The 23249-nt window shown below is 37.2% G+C and overlaps 1 protein-coding gene across 1 annotated transcript; it reads left to right on the top strand.

Moving 5' to 3' along the window:
* Positions 1-11785: 11785 nt before the first annotated feature.
* GTSF1 (gametocyte specific factor 1) lies at positions 11786-21031 on the top strand. Its single transcript, XM_054591501.1, has 6 exons — positions 11786-11801; positions 16061-16161; positions 18251-18377; positions 18799-18882; positions 19339-19402; positions 20929-21031. Exons 1-6 carry the CDS (start codon positions 11786-11788, stop codon positions 21029-21031), a joined length of 495 nt encoding a protein of 164 aa, XP_054447476.1.
* Positions 21032-23249: the final 2218 nt, after the last annotated feature.

Genomic DNA, 23249 nt, shown 5'->3' on the forward strand with positions numbered 1-23249 from the left:
TAGAAAATAGGCCTATGTCAAGACTAACTGATCTCAAATGTCAATATTTTCTTTGCCAACCTGAGGTTTCTGCTATTTAGGCCTCATGGAACCAAAAGCCTTAGAAATATGTCCTTATGACCCAATCCACAGGATACCACCTGGCCTCATGTAGAAAGGTAAGTTTTCCCCATACGAACTGTTAAATCACTGGAGGGAGAAAAATAAACTCAAAATACAAAAGGTGTAAGACTTGAAGATGGAGAAGAAGAAAACGACAACAAAGAATAAGCTTCTGACCATACATATAGCACCTATCGGTTCTTAATGTTGGAACATGGTATGTCTTCAGCATTTCCAGAAAGGAATAAAGGGTGGAATACAGGCAAAACCTGATAGCCATTTAACAAGAAATTTTGCCTTTTAGAAAAACTCAAAGATAGCTAAAAAGATGGCTATCTGCAAATGTAATGCTCGTCATGTAGTGCTAATCAAGAGGCTCAAGGAACATGAGGCTAATGAGCATGTCAATAGAATTGCCACTGGTGAAGGTAAGTTTTTCATTTGAGGAGCAGATAAATGGCATCAAGTTCTATTGCTCCCTGCCCTCCATATGTCATAGCTATGGGAGTCTTAGACAAATGAGAGGAATAAAACACAAAAGGAAGATTCTACTCTGCTTCTACAACTTCTAGTCTGCTTTCCTTCAGAGCCATTTAATATTCCAAAAGTGATTTCTTCAAGTTTGGGAACAAATTAAAAACTTTTTAATGCTGCCAATCAGATTCCTGACACTGATGTCTGCAACACAGGTGAGCAAGGGTGAAACAGTGAAAACAGTCATAAATGGAGACTTAACCTTTATAATTACTAAAGCCCTGTATAATTGGCTTAACTAGTCCTCCCACAAAATCCTTCACCAAAATAATCACAACAGTGAATCTGAGAATTTCATTCTATCTCTGGAGAGACAACCCAATAAAAGGGAGTCTAATTAAAATCTAAATTCACTCACAACAATTAAGAGCCTCCTTATCTTACCAATACCTTGTCACTATCCATAGAAAAAATTACTGCTATAAACTGCAATTTGTAATCTGAAAAGTTAGAATTTATCCTATCTCAATTAATAACCTTTCTCAAAGATTCAACATGTTATAATGGAGAACTCATTAGCTTTTCAATAAGATCTGCTCTGACCTAAAGGGAAGTTACTTCTGAAACTATAAAAGGAATAATACTTACTTTATAATGTAAGGTTAATATTAAATTAAGATGTACATGTGTATTAGAGCAATGCAAGCTATTTTAACAGATAAAATACAACTTGTATTAATATCATGGTTTAATACAATACAACAGAAGTTTCCTTGTATACAGTAGTCCAAGTATTCAGTGGGGGTGGTAATTTGATAACACAGGCTCTTTTCATCTTGTGACTGTCACCTTCCACACTTGGCTTCACAAACTGCCACAGAAAGAGACTGGAGAAAGTACAGCTGCCTCTTAACCACCTCAGTCCAGAAGAAAATACTTCATTCATATTCCATTGGCAAAAACTAGTCCACCCCTAAGTGTAAATAAGGGAGAATGTAGACCGGCACAGATCAGCCACTTCCCAGTAACAACTATGGAAGGGAGACTCGAATTGTGTGCTGCCAGCTAGCCTTTTATGAACAATATAAAAATGCTTGGTACATGTGTTACTTCTTCCTCTTTCCAGATAACACATATCATTCTCCTTCATTTGTTCTTAAAACATTCACTCTCAAAATGCTGGTTTCTGAAAGGTAAGATAAATCATCTTATAGAAGTTATTGGAATAGAAAACAGCTGGACCGTAAAGCTGGACACTCAAAGTGAGCTGGCCACTAAGTCAAAGGCATGGCAGAAGCCTAAACTTCAATTAAAAATTTTAAAAGAGCTGTATTCATGGGCTCTTAGTACTTCCATTCCTTCCTCCAAGGTTCCACTTAGGATTTTAATTCATCAAGGACTTGATTATATAAGATTCTCAATTTTTGTAAGATTCTCAAGGTATAAAAAAAATTTCTTAAAATGATGAAGGAGAGAGAATTAGTATACATGAGCCAGATGAGGATCCCCAACCAAACAAGCTTGAAAAGCACATCCAAGAGTTACAGGAGCCATCAATGGAGTGAGCCACCACACACACAGGGGAAGGGATGGTGCAGAGGAACGATGTAAAACAGGAGCTAGCACAAAAATTAGTAAATCCTATTCTTGCATTCAGTAATATCAACTATTTTTGATAAAGTAACTTCAATCTCCTAGAATTGGTTATATAGACTCATTCTCTAGCTCTGGTTTCCAACTAACTTTTTCTCTTTTGGTCATCTTCTACAGAGACTCAAGAGACATAAAAAAAAGAGACTGGATGAAAAACATCCTAACAACTCTAAGTCCAACAGAAAAAGTAAAGTAACTTTTTAAACTAATATCATAGTTTTAACATACATTAATATGTGAACATAATTCATCAAGGATTTGATTATATAAGATTATTATCATATAATAATTTTAACTATTATCACTAATGTTGTATTCTAAATCTCCAGAGATCCTTATTCAAGATTTTCTTCTTAAAAAATAAACTATATTTTCTATTTTAGTCCTCCTCCCCCAACAATAGAATACAGGAAAAGTCCTTATAGCTTTAAATCAGACATTGGAGAAAGAACTGCCTAAAACTCTATTTGAAATGCTATTAACACACATCATTGCACAAATAGCAAGAACTCATGGACAAAACCAAAGGGGTAGAGTTGAGGGAGTGTGGGAGGGAGGGAGGGGGCAAGGGAAAGTGGTGGGGGGAAGGCAGAGACAAATGTAGTTGAAAAAAATTAATTAATTAATTTATTTTAACAAAAAACACACACACATCAAAGTTAGGTCTTCCATAAAAACACTTGCTGTCAAAATGACACTACCTCAATGTACTCTTTCTACCCACAGGTCAGAAAAACTGATGGAGAAGTGAATTAAAAAGACAACAGATAGAAGAGTTATTAAATCTTTTTTAAAACTTTGGAGAAATCTTAATTGTCATATTTTAGGCAACTGTTGCCATCTTAACATATTTTTATTTATTTAAATAAAGAGCATTTTTCCTATGACAAGGTTCATTTGGTTTTTTATTCTTCCTTCTTTTCCTGTCCTCATTTGTAAACTGTAAGGGTAGAGGACTTATTTGTCTATTTTCCTTAGTAGGGGAAGTACAGTCATCATGTGGACTATAATGTTGTTCCTTAATTAGGTTTTTTATCCTCCAATTTCTTCCTTCATACCTCAGAGTCGTTTACTATATGACCATCAGATGAACTTTGTTCAATCAATTCTCTGTACAAAACTTCCATGTTTAAAGGATATAGTTTCCATGACAAGCGAGTTTGGAACACAGCTCCAAACTCTGTAGAAATCATTTTACTCCCATTGTAAATATGCCTTATTTTTTCTCACTCTGTCATTATATAATGTCACCGCTTTGCTCTTCAACTATTCAAAAATCAGTTCTAGCTTTTTATTAAGTCTCATTCTGAATCCTCATCTCATTTAAACTTCCCTGTCAATCATATCACAGTTACTTCTCTCAGTTATATCATAAATCTTCACGGAGGAAGTCAGAATCACATGCTCCTTTGTATTTGCTACCCTACTAGCCTGGTGCTGTGCATCTGGTAAAGATTCATTTGGTGCTTAAACTGAACCAAGAGCCATTTTATAATGGGCCAAAAATTAGTTCTTCTTAAGCTGTAATTTTTTATTGCAGCTAGCTAATTTTAAAATAATGAGTTGGGTCCTGACTGGTGTTGCTCAGTAGATTGAGCACCAGCCTGTGAACCAAAGGGTCGCAGGTTCAATTCCTGGTAAGGGCACATGCCTGGGTTGCAGACTGGGTTCTAGTTGGGGGCATGAGAGAGGCAACCCATCAATGTTTCTCTTTTGCACATCAGTGTTTCCCTCTCTCCCTCCCTTCCCCACTCTCTGAAAATAAATAAATAAAATATTTAAAAATAAAATAAAATGATGACTTGGCTGTTGCTAGTTTACTGATTAGTTCAGGTATAGTTAGACTTACAATTAAAAGTACAAGTTGTAGCCCTGGCCAGTGTGGCTCAGTTGGTTGGAACATCATCCCATTGTGGGTTCAATTCCCAGTCAGGACATAAACCTCAGTTGCAGGTTCTATCCCCTGACAGAAAGCCTATAAGAGGCGACCAATTGATGTTTCTCTCTAACATCGATGTTTGCCTCTCCCTCTGTCTCTCTCTCCACCCTTCCCCACTTCCTCTCTCTCTAAAAGCAATGGAAAAAAAAAAGTCCTCAGGTGAGGATATAAATAAATAAATAAACGAACAAGTAAATAAATAAGTAGAAATTGTAGTCAAATCAATATTTTCTGCACTAGGCAGAAAAAGACTGTAGGCAGTCTTTTCCCTACGTAGTATTTTCTAGGTCCTTTTCAAATAACATTTTATTTCAACTAAAGCAGAAAACAGGAGGGAGTAAAATTAGATACTTTTAGGATCTAGCATATTTTAGTATACTTTGTACAAAGGAGGGCTACTGACTTTCTCCCTTAAATTTATGTAATATAAACAAGATTTACTTTTTTCTCTTGACTAAGGCCTTACACATATTTTGAATTTTTTTAGTTACACTTTGGTATATTAACATCAGACTGCATAAAAACAAAAGAATGAAAAAAACAAATAGGCCCAAAAGATGCAAGATGTCTTCCCTTATCCTATTTTAGGTATATGGAACCTACCCCTAAAAAGCCATACTATCTCAGTTGGGAGACCACATAAATTTTCCTCCAAATCAGGATACTACTGAGCATGAGAAGAAGAACAATAATTATCCTGGGACAACCAAACAAACCAGGTCAGTGACCCTAGTCTTAAGGGATAAAACATCACTTATTTGGCAGGTGTGTCATTCAACCTACAGGTGCCAGCTCTGTTCAAATCTCACTTTAAGAACTTTTGAGCCCCTTAGCAGAAGACACAATAGAAAATAAAACACATTTTTGGTTCCTAACATAACATTTGGTCAAAACTTCAAGAAAGGCCAAACAAACTTATGGAAAAATACTTACTTAAAAGAGCAAAGTTTAAAAATGTCTCCACCTTCATAGATTTCACAAGGCCTAACTATTCCCCCATGCTCCCATATCAGATGGCTTGTGTCTCCATTTAACCTCCCTTCATTATGATTTTTTTATTATTAAACAATAATAATGCTTTGAAAGAGACATGATCTTGACATGTACTGGTCATGTGCCCACAAAAAGAATCAAAGTTGCCGAATGTAGACAAACTATATTTTATAGACATGGTGGGGTAAAAAGAGATTCAGGGCTCTGGGATAAATATTTACACTGAATAAATCAACCTTTCAAAGTGCTTGGTAACCAGGTTTACTCATATTAACAAAAAAATCCCATCAAAGCAATTTAAATTATATTTATATTAGTAAAAACTTTCCAATTACAAAGTTTCTTCTCTAAAATCAGGTTTTAGAGTTTCTACCCTTACACTCACAGTATGAACTGACGGGGGGAAATTGCTAAGGCCTATTACTCATATCCTAGATACATACCAAAATATATCCCCTCAGTTCCACATCTTTATCCTACTGTTGGTCTATGCTTTATAGCCCTTTTTGCACAAGCTTTCCAAGAAGCTGTGATATAAAAACAGGGAAAGAAAAAAAAAACTCAAATATTTTAATCTCTCCTTCCCACATATTCCCTTATAAGACATATGATGTCTTACAGTTGCTGCAGCTCCTGACAAAATATACCTATGCTCTCAAGTCAAATAATCAACTATGTTTGCAGTACTATGTTAAGAACTGTAGTGGCCATGGTCCATCATGAGGGAACAATATTGGCAACTATAGTGTAAGACAACGGTTCTCAAACTCTAGTGGATATCAAAATCACTTGGAGGTCTTGTTAAAACACAAACTGTAGACATCCCACCCCTGAGTTTTGGATTCAGTAGGTCTGTACTAAGGCCCAAGAATTTGCTTTTTCTTAAGTTCCGAAGAGATGCAGATGCTGTTGGTCTGGGGACCATACTTTGAGAACCAGCCCTGGCTGGTCTGGCTCAGTGGATTGAGTGCCAGCCTGTGCAGTGAAGGGTCGCTGGTTAGATTCCCACTAAGGGCACATGCCTGTGTTGTGGGCCAGGTCCCCAGTAGGGGGCCCTCAAGGGGCAACCACACATTGATGTTTCTCTCCCTCTCTTCTCCCTCCCATCCCTTCTCTCTAAAAATAAATAAATAAAATAGTTTTTTAAAAAAGAGAGAACCAATGGTATGACGCACAGTTTAAGTGCTAGGAGGGAAGGAGGGCAAAAGGAGGTCACAAGAAAACGTAAGACTAGTCCTCTATACAATTTTTAGTAGGTAAGATTTCCTTAGCACAATTTTGCCATTCTACCACCTTTCGAAAATTAACTTTTTAGAAGTTTCCATTTTATTTCCTTACCTATCTGTTCATTAAGCATTGCCAAAGTGATAATAACAATGGTTTACAAACTTTGACTTACAATGTATATCTTAGATGCCAGTACCAAAAAGAATACGAGGGGCTATTTATTACTGAGCCCTGGGAAAAGGAACTACCTAGAAGTCAAGGAAAAACATATAGAACTGATTTCTCAAGTACCCTAGTAACTATTACAAGCAATGTGGGTTACACAGATATATAACATTTACATATTAGGACACAGAGGAATTTAAACTACAGGCAAAAAAAAAAAATCACTACTGGTTTTTCCATTCATCTTGTATCATCCTATACTTCTAGAGCTGGATGTTGGCTATTCTGGGAACAAACTCCTATTAACTCTTTTCTAAACATAAATTTATTTCCATTGGTAATATAATGGAAATACTATAGAGGGAGAACCTCTCACTGCTACTTTGCCTAAAAAATTGTAACCAGCCCCAACTGTTCACCCTCCCCTAAAGCAACACTTACCAATCTATTCTCATCAATAAAAGCATCTATTTTGTCCCCCTATAGATCTCTCATTTTGAAATATTTTGCAACTGCATTTATTGAATAATTTTTCTATTTTTAATTATGCTCTTTACTACCAATCAGCAACCATAATTAGATGAAAGAACCAGGACTTAGCTGACAACATTCAAACCAGAAAAAAATAAACAATATTTTAGTCTTCTGATGCATTAAAGTTCACGTTTTAGTGGGCTTTCTGAAAGACTGAAAGTTTCTAAAGAATCTCAAGGACTACTGAAATTCTTTCAAATCTAAAAGCTGAGAAAACTGATTTGCTAACAACAGTCTTTTTCCAATCGCTACAGTAGAGATCTGTCATTTTACTCAGTCCAGAGTCTTTGTTTTTAACTAGTAATTATTAATTCCAAAATATAATGTTAGCATATCAACAGACAGAACCACCACAGATGAGGTTCAGTTTAGGGTTTTAATCCCAGCTAGCTTCTTGGATGACCCTGTGTAACTGCTGTGGTCTCCCATTGCTTTTTCCTTTTCAAATATATTCAAACTGCCTTAAAAAAAAAAAAAAAAAGTCTGAAAGAAAGCTCAGCAGGGATCTCAGATAAAGTAGGAACTTTCTGCATTGGAAAGAAATAAAGCATCTTAGAATACAAAGTATAAATGTGTGGTACATTTTTATTTTAAAATCTGCATTCAAAAACAGTTTGGGTTTTTTGTTTATTATTATTTTTTGACGGTTGGTGAGTTTGTCCACTGGTGCTATATAGAACAGTTTTATCAATTGAGGATCCTGTCACCCCAACAAGGCATTACTGAATACAGTGGAACCTGACTTTTAGATTCTGATTTGGTAACCACTTCCCATCCTCTCAAGCCCTTAGCTCTTTCTTCCTCAGGAATTTTGATCTGCCGGTGTCTGAATGAAAAGTACTTATAGGTCACAGTAAGTGTCAACAATTTCACCAGCTTACTGCAATTTAAAAGCCTAAAAAAAAAATTACATTTTGCTTCAAATCACACTGGCCCCACCAATCTGCATGAATGATGTGCTAAATTCAGAGGTTTAGGATTTCATAAAGATTACTTTGAGATATTCCTAACACTCTAAAACTGATTTGCCAAAACAGCTGCTTTCTCTAAAATGCTTTGTGTTAAACCTGAATTGAAGCTTTTATTTTTAGCAATTATCTTTCAAGAAGCACTTTAACAACTTGCTCCTTCTTCACAGGAATCATCCTGGGCACCCAGGTGAAGAATAGCTTTTGTAAATGCAAAATAGTGCCTAGGTCAGTGGTCCTCAGCCCTGACTGCACATTAGAATCATCTGGGTAGCTCTTTAAAAATAGGTATGCTCAGCCCTTTCTGATTAATTGGTATGTGATGGGAAATTGGCATAGTATGTCTTTAAAGCTCCCCAGCTGATTCTAATGCGCAGACAAGAACTATCAGTCTGACAAGAATGGCTTGAGCCCAGCTTCCATTAACACATTTCTTTTTAGGATCTTAATATGAATCAAAGGCTGTGGAACACACTCTCTTCACCCCAAGGGCTGATGAAAAAATATTTGTTTACAAATTATTAATGTAAAAATTAAATGTCTCCCACCCCCCATGATCCTTTTCACTAAAGCCCCATTCAGATCTTGCTGTCAGGATAGATTCTCCTGGTCACAAGTATGTTCTAGAAACCAAGGAACTATTCCAAAAATCCAGTATTTCAGCACCCAGACTGATCTCACAGAATGAGTGATCACCTACACCTTGGACAGTATAAAAATTTTTATCATACCACGTATCTATTTCTTGGTCTTGAAAAATAACATCACCAAATTTATCTGCAGTGTCAACACCTTCCTTTCTCTTTTTATTTTTTTCCTGTCTAATCTTCAAAGGCCACAAATCCCTTTTCTCCATAAAGCCTCCCCTGGTCACTTTGGGCCCCACTGATTTCTTTCTAATATGAATTTACAATCTTGACCACTTCTTTAGCATTTATTTCCATTTAACCTTTCATCCACTTTGGGGCCTGTTTGCCTAACTACCTTAGGGATAGCAACTATTACACTTTTTTTGGTATCAGTCCTCATAACAAAGGCTCATAATAATAAATGTTTAGGTTTCCACTCTCGAGCTGTAACTTTCTGACCCTCTTTACCTCTCCAACTCTTTCCGTTGAACTCTCTCGTCAACTCTATAACTCCCTTTAGTTCCACTAGGGCATCTGTCCTACCAAGCATTTTCTTGCTTGATACTTTTGAATTTTGAGATTCTACAACATGTGCTAAACATAACCAACTAGATTCCTGTCCTTAGTGATTATTGTTGTTTTGCTTGGTTTGCTTGGCTGGTCTGCCTGCTCATCTCCCTTACAATTTTCCTCTAAAATTTCAGTTATCTTTCTATCTGGACAGTTCACACAGACAAGGCTTCTTTGCAACCAACATCCCATTTCTAACGGGCCCCATTCCCTCCTGGAGGGCCCATTTCTAAGCCTCTCGTTCTCTTTTCTAAGATGGCCGCCAGAAAGCACAGGGAAGGCAGAGCGAGTTCCACCCACGCAAGGCCTCGATCTTTCTTGAGGCCACAAGAGGATGGGCTAAAAGAGGATGGGCCTGAAGGGAAAAGGCGTGGCCTGAAGACTCGGAAGGGCCAGAGGAACGAGAGCCCTAGAGGAACGAGAGCCCTAGAGCCCCAAGGCTCTGCCTCTAGCCTACGCCAGAGGCCAGACCTCCATCACAGGACCCATCGGGGCCCCACCCCCCGCCTAACGTCAGGGGCCAGGAGCCGGAAGTGAGCGTTGCTGGGGCGCGGATGTGGGGTGGCGACGAATCTGTGGAGAGCGCGTCTTGACTCAGGTAGGGAAGACATCCCGGTTCTGGCTTATGGTATTCAGACAACTCATCTTTAGGGTGCTGGGGTACCTTCAGCAACTATTATCCTCCCTTTCAAGCCCACAGCCTTCGGTCTGGTGGGTTCTCAGCACAGGTGTTTCGGCTACTGACGGTTCGCAGCTTCGTCCCCTCGAGGGCCTTCCCAGTTCCTTTGCCTACAGGTTAACCACCTTCCTCCTCTTCTGCTGTGTAGTTCCATAGCTTAAACCTACTCTGAATGTTCTTTTTAAAGAAAGAAAAATTTTTTCTGAACCCCCAGCTCTGTTGAGTTTAACCAGTTGTTTCAGACAACATTCAGCTCCTAAGCTAAACTCCTTTGTGTAATTGGCCGTTTCACCGCATCTAGTACTAGGGAAAAGATAAAGATCACCTGTTAACAATTTGATGTGGAAAATACTTAGAGACAACGCTGACTCATGAGGCTATGGATTCCAGTGCCCTTTATCTACCGCACTTAGTCTTTTTGCCCCCAAAGGATAGGGTGGCATCCTACAGCTTGCTGAATCTAGTGCTGATCATTTCTTTAAATGCCTTAAAATCAAGGAACATAATACTTGTTTCTACCTTCCAAACCTCTTTTATTTTTATTGAAAAAGTATAAAGGGACAATGCATAAGTAAAAACAAGTCTACAGGAAGGTCAGATTTCTTAATCCATATATAAAAAAAATATTTTTATGACAGCTTCAGTAATGATTGTAATTAACAAATGGGCTCTGCAGCAAATTACTAAATAGGTTTCCAGCTGATCACTTGTATTTTCTATAATGGATTCCAAGACTGCTTATGTCATAGAATGGGGGGAAGGGGTGTAGAATTGTATGAGAGGCCAAAGAAGAGCTTGCTCTAGACACAATAACTGTAAGTCTAGTCAATTTTCAGAAGTTTCTTATGGGGATGGTTTTATATAAAGTTAGTTCTTTTCCCAAAATGATAAATTTACTTAATCATAGTGCTCAGTATGGGCAAATCTCTGATAGAAGAGAATTCAAACTACAAAACCACTTCTTTTAATCTTCCACATTTCTGTTACAAAACTGTTCTTATGATTCTGTTATCCATAAAATGGGCCGTTCTCAAGTCCTAACGTTCAGAAGTTTTACCTGCATGCCTAGAGGGAATGTCTAATAACTGGAGAGATTAAATAACCAAATCTGTCCATTTTAGCATAGGAGATTGGAGGCAGGACAGAGGGGAGGTGAAGGGTCATTGGAAAAAGTGTGGCTGGAATGTCTCTGGGCATATTGGATGGATTGAGTCTCACATAGGCTTCTACCATTCCCGGCTGCCAAGGGGAAGCAAGACTGGCAGCCTTTCCATCCTGTATAACTTGAGAGGAGAGTTTTAAAATTATGCCCTATTTCTATGTTTATCCTGAGGTTTCGTGTGCTCTTGATTTGCCCTCTCTAAAGTTAAATAGCATCAAACCCTAAAAGGTGGTAAACAGTGACTGGCCATTGTAGTGGCACTAAAAGTAAACTGACATCACCTCAATTCAGTTTAAATTAGTAGTTAAGTGTGATTTTTCTTAACGATTAGGAGCCCTAGAATTTATTCTAAGAAAGTGAATTAAGCAGTGATGTTGAAATGCTTTAAAGGGGAAAAAATATTTGAGGGAAGAGGTCTCTAAGGGTTTCTTTCTTTTTTAATTTATTTTTTATTGTATTTTTTTCTCATTACCATTTATCCTCCTATATTTCCCTCCCCCCACACTTACCACTCTGTTGTCCATGTCCCTGAGTCCTTTTTACCAAGAGTTTCTTAGATTGAACTTGGGTAGCTTCAAATCCAGTTTGATTCTACCTCTTAGGGCCGCCTTTAGGTACATTTCATTTCTGATTCCCTGAACCACTGTTTTTCCCCCCACAGCACTTGGATTCAGCTCCTTCATTTCCAACATGGAAGAAACTTACAGTATGTACTTCTTATTGTTTTTAGAAAATAAGTTAACTTACAGTTTTATGTCTGACAGGACTTTTAATGTGTGGCAAAGATTCACATTTCTCCTAAACTGCTGAGGAAAAATGGCCTGTGCAATAGTAATGTAGAGAAGTACCCAAATTTGAAATAAGATACCTGAAATTTAAATAGTCAAAGAGGTATGAGAAGTCATCGAGCTTTGAAAAGGAAGGCTGTAGTTGGGACACCTGTGTCAAAATAGGTCTTTATTAAATGACGCATTTTAATTCCTTCTGTTTATCCTGTTAATGACACAGGTATAGTAACCTGTTTTCTTTCTATTTTGAGGGATAATATAGTATACATAATATTGTTGATGTAGGTTGAGTTTTTAGGATTAAAGAAATCCTAGGAAGGATTCTTGTATCTCAAGTGATCCAGGAACCTTACATGGCCTAAGAAATCAAAAAGGAGCCAGCACTGGAATCACACAAGTGTAGAAACAAAAAAGACCTGAAAAATCACTTCATTTAACATTCAGATTTTACACTGATAAAACAAAACCTCAATTAATTGATTTGCCCAGGGTTACATAGTTAACAACATAGTGAGAACCAGAGTCTTACACATTGCGTACATGGCATGCCGAACTTGATACCACAAGGCACCCCGGTTCCTAGGTGCTAACCAAGTTTGAAGAACATCTGAGTTGATGAGTAGATGAAACTTGTCAACAGGGCCTACTTTGTTTGCTACTTTTCAGTCTTGTTCAAAATCTCTTTATAATTAGTAAGTTCCAAGTAAGGGGTATTGTAGTCCCATTCTACCTTCAAAGGAGTTTCTCATAGACTCTATTACCAACATATAGAAATTACATGGAAATAGTCTTTATTAAATACGTACAACAAGGTTCTCAAACTTGAGCATGCAGCAAAACCACCTGGGGGCGGGGGTGGGGGATTGCTTTTTGAAACCCAGGTTGCTGGACCGCACCTCCAGAATTTCCCATTGAGAAAGCCTGCGACCCAAGAACTTGCATTTCTAACATGATCTAAGGTGATGCTGCTGTTCTAAGGACCACACTTTGAGAATCACTGATCTAGAATCCTGATTTTCCTTGATCTTCCCTAGGGCTCTCTCCCCCAGCCTCTTAATTTTTCTTAAAATGTTTTCATTAAAGTCCGAAATTCCTATGTGAGATAGACTATTTATGTATTCTTAAGAACTTACTACTCTCTATTAAATTAGAAAGCAGCATCTCAGATTCCCTTTATGTCTCTCATTTTAGTTACTTTTTTCAGCTATAAGTTTTTTTTAAGAAAAACATCACCTGGGAATGTGTTAGAAATGAGTAATTTCAGACCCCATCCCAAATCTACTGAACCAGAATCAGCATTTTAACACAGTCCCCAAAAGGTTTAACACCTGGGGATCATGTTAAAGTTTGAGAAGCACTGCTTTAGAATATACTTAACCTTTTTCCAAATTGGCCTAAAACTCTAACTTAATCTGATAGATTCCTGAAGACCTTCAGCTTCTGTCTTTGGGCTGGACCTCTTAGCTAATGACACTTTTGTCAGGTCTAGTTTCACCAAGTTTCCTTCGTTTCTCACCATGGGTTCTAGGCCCCACCCAAGTGTGAGGAACATCCAAGTCTATCCTTTGGAAGGAAGCTTATCCACAGGGCCTATTTTGTTTTCTAAATTAAGTTATATTCCTAGAACCAGACAACATTATTACTGAGCAGTATGATAGGTTATTTATTATAACCTTAAATGCACATATACGTCAATGTAGCACTCTTAGGTATTTGCCAAAAACAAGTACTCATACAGTGCAGAAAGAAGTGTATACTAGATTGTTAGTTGCAGCATTGTTTATAATAGTAAACAACTGGAAACAACCTAAATGTTCATCAGTAAGGGAAATGGGTAAGAATCTATGGTACATCCATTTGCAGCAATGAAATATTCCTTATATGTGCTGACATAAAAGAAGCGCCAAGACATACTAATTAAAAAAAAAAAAAGCAAATAGCAAAATAGGTACAAGAAATCACATCACATGCTACAGTATAAAGGAAACTTGAGGGCATTGTGCTAAGTAAAATAAGTCACAGGAAGACAAATACTGTATGATTTCACTGTATTATGAAGTATATAGACTAGTCTGACTCAAACAGAAGAGTGGTTGCCATGGTTGGATCGAGTAAGGAATGAGGAGTTGTTTAATGAATATTAAACATTTTTGCAAGATGAAAAAATTCTGGAGATTGATTGCATGACAATATGAATATACCTAACACTACTGAACTGTACACTTAAAATGGTTAAGGTGGTAAATTTTATGTTGTACATACTTTATTACCATTTAAAATTTGTTAATTAAAAAGAAAATTTTAAAAATTTAATATTAAAAAATAAACAGATTAGAGCTAACCTAAATTACTAGAGACCAAAATGTAAAACATTATGGTAGGAAACTATTATTATCAACTCTGATGTATGCCACTGTATGGGCAGTACAATGTGTATGAATCATAAGGTACGTCCGCTCTGTCAGCTGCTGACGTTGCCTAACATTTGCTAGTGATGGAATGGATTAAATGAAAAGAAACTAATAAGAATTTTGTCTGTAAATTCTCCCTGGGTGTCCTGAAGCTTCAGAAATAGGAAAAGGCTGCTGATCAGGATGTGCCTGGTTGGCATAATAAGCCTGCCTGTCCTCTAAGATGTTTTCCTTCTTATTCATTCTGTCCTTCAGGTCACCTTTCTGGCTCATTTGCATCACGATCATGGTTATCAATTCCATGTTTACCACTTTTCCAGTGAAACTGTTTCAGTTCCCTACTGGCCTCTGATTTTCATTGCAGTCTCTTGGTTTATAAGCTTCTTATCAAATGTGAATTGTTTATCTTACTTCGCTTTTATCATTTCCTTCAATGGGGGCAAAAACATTTTATTAGGTTGCCTCTTGTCCACATAATGTACTGAGAATGTGCTTAACCGTTTAATTTTCCTTCCTTTACCAGGCTTGTTAAAATTTGGGGCTTAGCCAGGGCATCTTCTAAAGCCTAAGGGTAGTTTTAAATGGTCATAAATTTCCAGTTCCAAACTATGGAAATAATCCCTGAAAGTATACCCTTCTAAGGGTAGTTTTAAATAGCATGATATAGGTTAGGGGCTTTCTTTCACACAGCAGCTTCATATGTCTGCAGTTATCTTAACCTCAGGAGGTTCTCTGTTTGCAGATTATTCTATTTTTTTTTAAGCTGGCAAATTTGATAATCACTAGATTAAAAAATTCTAGTTTTTTTTTCCCTCATTTGTGTCAAAATATAAGTAAAACCACCTATTGCCCTGACCAGTGTGGCTTGGTTGGGCCTTGTCCCCCAAAGCAAAAGGTTGCAAGTTTGATTCCTACTCCGGATGCATGCCTCGGGTTGTGGGTTCGATCCCTGCAAAGCAACTAGTTGATGTTTCTCTCTCACATCGACGTTTCTCTCCCTCTTTTTCTCCCTCCCTTCCCCTCAAAGATGAATAAATAAAATCTAAAAAGAAAAAAACCCACCTATCTGATAAAGGTAACTGGTTTCATTTGAGAGGTAGAATAACCAAGATCAGGAAATACTTGTAATAAGTTAAAGCAGACAGATGAAAAAGTCATCTATCAATGAATATTTCTTAGTCTTCCATAGACCATATCACTGATACAGAGCAGTGCTTACCAACTTTCTTCATGTCATGACATACTAAATAGACAGGGATGCTGGTGAACTTGGAATGGTAGCGCATGGGGGTACATGTGCAGTGGACCCCTGCGTCTATATAAATTGGCACACCATCGATTCCAACCTTCAGAATACTGGTTGGAAAGCTCTGGTTAGACTAGTTAGAATAGAAATGATTTTGAATTAGCACTTATTAGAAAAGGAAAAGCGAATGTCATTTCATTTAACTTTTTGTTTTATAGTAAGGGTAACCAACAATGAAAACAGCAATATTTAAGTTAAACCAAATATGAACTAAGACCTCATCCCATGATTGCTGGGTTTGCTGGACTTACTGAGGTTTGGTGATAACACAATTTTATCTTCTCAGGGTTACATTTTCATTTTTAGATATTTAGTCACCCTTTTTGAAAATTCCAAATTTTTATCAGACTGCCCTACTCTATTGTTACAGATTCTGTTGCAAAATACAAAGTGCCTGGAACACTGTAGTTTTCCAAAGACCTATTAAGCTTTGTACTTATCCTATTTCTCTTTCTTTCAGTCGATTCCCTGGACCCTGAAAAGCTATTACAATGTCCCTATGACAAAAACCACCAGATCAGGGCCTGCAGGTTTCCTTATCATCTTATCAAGTGCAAAAAGGTAGGGTATTATTTTCATAATTTCCCCTGTAATGCCCTCTTCAGTTCTTTAAAATGCCATATTTTGTTAATATCAAGTAATTTGAGCATAAATGTTTCAATTAAATGCCAGAATTGTTTTGGGACTCTACCTTTGTATTAAATACCAACATTTATAGAAAGAAGTTTGTTTATTTCTTGGGTACATAAGTTTTTCCTGTTTTGATTCCTCCTTCCCCCTCTCGCCCCCCCAGCTAGAGACACAGCTTCTCTAGAGTCTTTTCACCCTGTGTAAAACAGAGAAAACACTAATTTTTGCTAGCAATGAGAAAATCTCTTTTGCCTTGTGAATTTGATGTGTTCATTGTCCTGATAAGGACTGAATCTGTAATAGTTTTCTGATATTTTTGGTTATAAATTTTAGAGAAGTTAAGCAGTTAGAGGTTAGCCCAAGAAAATATTACTCCCAAAAATACCTGTTTTTCAAAATTTCAACAGTAAGCATCTTTGAAAGAGAAAAAAAAAAACAACGCAGTAGAGTTTCTTTTCTGGTCATTCTTTTCTAGACTTAGCTGACATAAACTGCTTTAATGCTGGTATGTTAACTGAGGCTCTTTGAAAAGATTTTTACAGTGCAGGTGTCGTACAGAGGCCAAAGTTCTGCCAGGATTTATGCTTGGAAAACAATTTTGGTATTTAATCCAGACTACATACAGTTTGTTTGCATTAACATCCTTTAAAGGATGATTTTCTTGCAGTCCTGGAGATAGGATTATAATGCCATTTTTTATTATTTCTCCACCTTATTTTAATCTTTCGAGCAAAGATACCTTAAGAATGAACCTGAACAATATGGATTAGAAGATACCACCACAACTTCCTCCCCTAGGCTGACAAACATGTCAAGTGTAAAAGTTGGGAAAGGGAGGCAAGCAATGTAAAGACATTGTCATAACTCCCCTCTTCTAATGCTCTTCGTCTTTGGCCACAAAACCTTTGCATTGGAATGCCCGATATCCCTTATGAAAATCATGGATACAAATGCCCTCACAATTTTCTCCATCCTCTATTTTTTTCCTGTCTTCTTCCCATTTCACATTATTTTTACTTTTTTGAGTATTATTTGTGATATGTCTTTTGCTTCTCCTATTAAATAAATTTCATAATTTCTGTTATCTCTACCATAAGATTTGAGTGGCATTAAACACTATTTATTTTAAAATAAGGAATTTGGTCAGCAGAGTAAACTCTATAATTTCGGCTTTTCCTTAGTGAAATAACTGAAATAAAGGTCAAATTGTTCAGAGCCTCATTTCAGGCATCATTACTTTAAATAAGCATTCCTGTGTTAATCTGAAAAATCATTGGTTTGCTTCTTCTGCAGCTCCCTTGTAACAGTTATTTTCCAGCGCTATTGTATTGCAATAACAGGGGCACTACTGCAGTGCAGACTAAGAGTGGTTTTTAGTGTTACTATTCATCCAGAATATCAGCTTTCAAAGCCATCCAGAGAGCTCTGCCATTACATGCTGTGCCACCTGGACCTCGTGACCCTGAAGAACAGGGGGAGAAGATGTGGTTCAAATACCCAACTCTAAATTTGCCGTTTACCTCCATATCAGCCCATTTAACCCCAATATCTGGGTTATCAGTCTCTACAATCATAACAAATAGGCTAACATTTTGAAGATTTCGAGGTACTATGTGGTCTCTGTGAGTGATAAATAATTTCTAATTTTCTACTGTAAGCCCTGGCTGGTGTTGCTTAGTGGATTGAACACCAGCCTGCAAGCCAAAGGGTCACTGCATGCCTGGGTAGTGGGCTGAGTCCCTAGTCCGGAGGCAGGGGGGACAGGTTGGCACACGAGAGACAGTCACACATTGATGTTTCTCTCCCTCTCTTTCTCCCTCCCTTCCCCCTCTCTAAAAATAAATAAAATCTTATTTTAAAAAATTTTCTGCTATGAGTTTACTTATTATAGTTAAGCCGCAAATTTATTGAGAGATTTTAGGGAAGCCATTTATAGATAAAGCTGAGCCACTGAGCCATTCCCCCTTGAACTTTTAAGAGATCCAAAGATTTGACAGAACCCTTAAATTTTGTTCCACAGAATCATCCTGATGTCGCAAACAAATTGGCTACTTGTCCCTTCAATGCTCGCCATCAGGTTCCTCGGACCGAAATCAGTCATCATATCTCAAGCTGTGATGACAAAAGTTGTATAGAGCAAGATGTTGGTAAGACTGACTAGTTAAAATGTTACAGTGCTAGAGGTTAACCCATTTAAATTTATATTATGCTACATTGTCACCTTGACTTTTGGCTTTCACCATTTAAGAACAATACTTTGAGCAGGAAAAGTTTGTCAGATTGTATTGTTTAGAATGCTTTCTCTTCTAAACAACCTGATTCATTTTATTAATAATTCATCTAACTATAAAAATCCTTTTATTGGCATAAATATGGTAAACATCTTTGTTTCTACTTCTTTTTCATGTCTGCAGCAAGGGGGTAAGGACTCTCTGTTTATCCTCCATACCATTCATTTTTCAGGAACAAAGACCCATTAGGCTACCCTGCAACCTCTTTAGCACTAACCCCTTTAGACATAACTTAGCAATGCTCTGTTCTTATGTCAGAATCTCTATTGTCTTGCAGTCAACCAAACTAGAAACTTTGGACAGGAGACTCTGGCTGAGAGCACATGGCAGTGCCCTCCTTGCGATGAAGACTGGGATAAAGGTAGGTGCTTCTGCATCTTTTTCTTTACCATATCTAAATCTCAAGTCATTTGCTTTAGAGAAAAGGAAGATTTTCATTTTTTATAAACATACCATGTTGTCTGGAATGCTTTTTTATATTTATTGAGCCCCAAAACAAGCACATTTGTATTGCTGTGCAGACACGTGGAACAGCCGATGCCTCTTGATTGGAAAAAGCACTTCTTTTACATCTGTTTTTTTCCATAAATTGTGTTATACCATCTGTGTTTGGCTGTTACTAGGCACATTTATTATTATTTATGTCATTTGTGTTTATATCCTTCAATTAAATTCTTACTATTGTGTCACTTAGGCAGGGTACTTGATCAATTTTTACTTCTTTCTCTAAACTTAGATGTATCATTTCCATCTTACAAATTCAACTTGCATGAACTGATACCTGGTACCACAAACTATGTTTCGCTTCCTTTCACAGATTTGTGGGAACAGACGAGCACCCCATTTGTCTGGGGCGCAGCCAAATACTGTGGCAAGAACAGGTAAATGAAATGGTCTCATTCCCAGCACTGCCTCCCATAATCAGAGGGCTTTGTTATTAAAAAGAAAAGGGAAGAAAAAAGAAAAGCCACCAAATCATGAATTGACCTCTTTCCTTGCTGATGTTACTTGATAGTAACCTAGTCTAGATATTGTTTTGGTGGGTTTTTTTCTTATTTATTCCTTGATTCATAAAAAGATCACATGCTTTGTGTTAATCATTGTGGGAACACAAAAATACCATATAGTTAACAAAGGAGACAATGGTGCCAACATTCTTATGTCTCAGTTGGGTTTTTTGCTAGGTTCATACTATTTTAATGCTTTCAAAAAATTCTCCAGCTATATACCACATGGATCATTTTTACTCTTGGTAACTAGTACCTAAGGAAAAAATAATCTTAAAAGGAAAAAGTAATCTTAAAAGTGTTATATTTGAGCCCTGGCTGGTGTGACTCAGTGAATTGGGCATCAGCCTTTGAGCCAGAAGGTCACTAGTTCAGTTCCCATCAGGGCACATGCCTGGATTGTGGGCCAGGTTCCCAGTTGGGGGCATGCAAAAGTCCACCAATTGATGTTTCCCTTCCTCTTCCTCCCTCCCTCCCCACTCTCTTAAAATCCTTTTTTAAAAATTTTTCTATTTGAGATTGGGGGATCTAGAATATCTATTGGGTAGGGAAGAAAATGCACCTCTTCTTCCCACTGATTTTGCATATAATGTTTAAATCTGTAAGATTTCTCATTTGATCTTCAAACCTTAGAAGATCACATTTAAAATCCAAATGAGTGTATTTCTGGATTAGAAAATAAAGGATGTGGGAGACTGGATGAAAGAAGGTGAAGGGATTAGTCAAAGAACATATATGCAAAACCCATAGACATAAACAACAGTGTGGTTATGGCCATGGGAAGTGGGGGCAGGGCCCGGGTAGAGGCAGGAAAAGCGAGGCGGGGGAATGGGGACATCTGTAATAGTGTCAACAATAAAATTTTTTGAAACAAAAAGAAGGAATGTAATGCTAGGCTTCATTTTTTTTTCCAAATACTTGCCAAATTTTATATCTTAGCTCCTGAGTTCAGTTAGTAATTGTAAGTGTACCTTATTTTGTGTGTGTACTAAAATAGGAAAAAGATTAATTTCATCGGTGCAATTTTAATTTTACCTCAGTTCTGTGAGATTTGTTGCCTTTGGTTTGACGGTCTTGGCATTTGATTTTATCTCTTGTTTATTGAGTGAGTTGATGAGCCTGTCATACAACTGAACAGTAGATGGCATTGCTGTTTATCTCAATTTCTGGAAAATGAAAATGCTTAGACCCATCTTAATGCCTGTACAGAATAGTGAGCCTTCCAGAGAAATGGTAATCATTCTAATTGCAAGAATGTTTTGATGGAAATGTGTTTACATTTTACAATGTAAGTTGTTGTTTTCCCTCAAATTACAAAAACACATTTTGATTGTCCTGTGTGTGCCTGCCTGAAGAATACAGATATGCTGGCATGGTCAAGTTTCTCTTTCTTTGTGCAGCCCTGCAAGCAACCTAGTTATGGAACATAAGAGTAACCTAGCTTCAGGCATGCGCGTTCCCAAGTCTCTGCCGTATGTTCTGCCATGGAAGAACAGTAAGTGAAATGAGACAAAATGCTTTTGTTCTTTTCTTTGTACTAATAAATACAGTTAGTCTTGATATTCAAATACGTGTTTAATCTGAATACTTTACCATCCCATAAGCCTAAGAGTGAGTACTTCCTTAAATTTTGCACCCTGAGCACCTCACTCACTTCACCCTAGTGCTGGCCCTGGTTAGTAACGGGAAACAGGAAAGTACAAGATCACAGAAACTGAAAGAATATTTTCAAGATGGGGTGACCACTGATATCAAATACTATGAGTAAATTTGGGGGCCAATAAAAAGACTGTTGATTTTGCCTAGAAGGAAGCTACCCCTGACTTTCAAGGCATAATATCAGTAGAGAATTGGCATTAAAAATTGGATTTCAGAGGCCTAAAAGGAAATGTAGAGAGAACATGAAGGTTATGAGTCATAAGAACCAGCATAAAAATAGTACTTAAATGTCTTCCCTAGACATCAGAGGTCATGCTGAGCAAACAGATACTAAATTTGTACCATACCACTCTGGTAAAGAAAGTCCCACATATGGAACACCCAAGATATTGTCATATTTAATATAACCTTTGTTCTAAATTTGCCCCTAAATTCAGATTCCCTTGGTTTCAGTCTTTGCTGCTGTTTGTGTTAATTTTCAGTGGCTAGAGGATTTCCTTTTAAAAAGTTTCCCTTTGGAGACTTGCCCAAAAAAATGAGCTCACCAAATCATATGCCAAAAGGCTTGATAGGTAAAGGACTATTTTCTTTTCTCATGCTCTTGAGTAGAAGCCAATCACTAATTTTAAATTCTTCTACTTTTATATTGCAATTCAGTATACTCCCATAATAAGTCATTTGTGTTTAGTAAGAATAGAGGATGGAGTGAATTTCAATTGACATGGTGTATTTATTTTGAAATATTTCTATTCTATAGATGGAAATGCACAGTAACTGAGTATCTCATCAAGTAAGTGTTTGTTTTATTTCGCTATCTCTTCAGATGGTAACAGTATTTAACTGGACATAAAACAGTTTGGGTACAATTTTTTTTTTTTCAGATTATGGTACCAAATTAAAGCTTTGTGTGTGCCTATGTTTTTTAAGTATATAGTTTCTGTTACAGCTTTACATGCTAATGAATAGGCATTTACTGATTAAATTAAAATTCGGTTAACATACCAAGTTGCTTTCCCTAGAATTAGTACACATTGCCTTTTCCCTTTTTCTTTTATTTTTTTAATCAAAGTTGCATTCTAGAGCTATCATGCCTCTTTAATGGACTGAGATTAATCAGACAGCTGTGCTTCACTGCTCTGCAGTTCTTTCCCTGTGCAGTACAATTTAACACATCAAAAAATTCATACTCTTTTTTAATGAGCCCTTAAAAGTTTTGGGTCTCAAGAGTCTTGCACTATTGATCTTATCTGAATATTTGATTTACCAGAACCTCACATAATCTATATAAAGAGAGCAGAATCTTCCTTTTCACAGACGAAGCCTTTCCTCGAGGTTTCTCTGTGTACCCATAGCAGAGCCAGATTTAATACTCCAAATGCTGCCTTGGCTGAAGTTGCCCAGCCACATTGCTCCTGGCAAAAGGAATATTATTATAAAGGCTAGAAATGGGATTATATTCCCCAGTGTCTTTTTTTATTTATTTTTACTGTTGTGCAAGTACAGTTGTCTCCATTCCCCCCCACCACCACCACCTTTTTTTAATTGTATTTATTGATCTTTAGAGAAAGAGAGAAACATCAAGTTGTCATTCCACTTATTTATGCATTCGTTGGTTGATTCTTGTATGTGCCTTGACTGGGGATCAAACCCTCAACATCGGCGTATCCAAACAATGCTCTGACCAACTGAGCTACCTGGCTAGTGCTATCCCCCACTGTCTTGCGGATAGTAAGCCTTCAGTGAATATTTAGTGAATGAATAATTGCCCTGTTGCCTTCCAGTTCATTCTCTTCCTCCGGACAGTGAATCAGATGGATCTTCTGCGAGTTAGGGTTCATTTTGTACCAAAACTGATGTTTCTTCTGGTGAGAAGTAAAAAAGGGATTCTAAAAACAAACACCACTTAGCTGTGGACAATAACTATCAGTTGCTTCCAGGTACTGGCCATTTTCTTGGTAGCTTCTGACTTGGAATTGTTAAATACATCAGGAAGGCATAAAATTGCATTTGGCCCCAGAAGGGAAAGAGAGACAATAACACTGGGGTGTGTCAGGAAAGCACA

This window comes from Pteronotus mesoamericanus, unplaced genomic scaffold, assembly GCF_021234165.1.
Source record: "Pteronotus mesoamericanus isolate MK-2021 breed Mesoamerican mustached bat unplaced genomic scaffold, CSHL_Meso_final scaffold_21, whole genome shotgun sequence".
Lineage (NCBI taxonomy): Eukaryota > Metazoa > Chordata > Mammalia > Chiroptera > Mormoopidae > Pteronotus > Pteronotus mesoamericanus.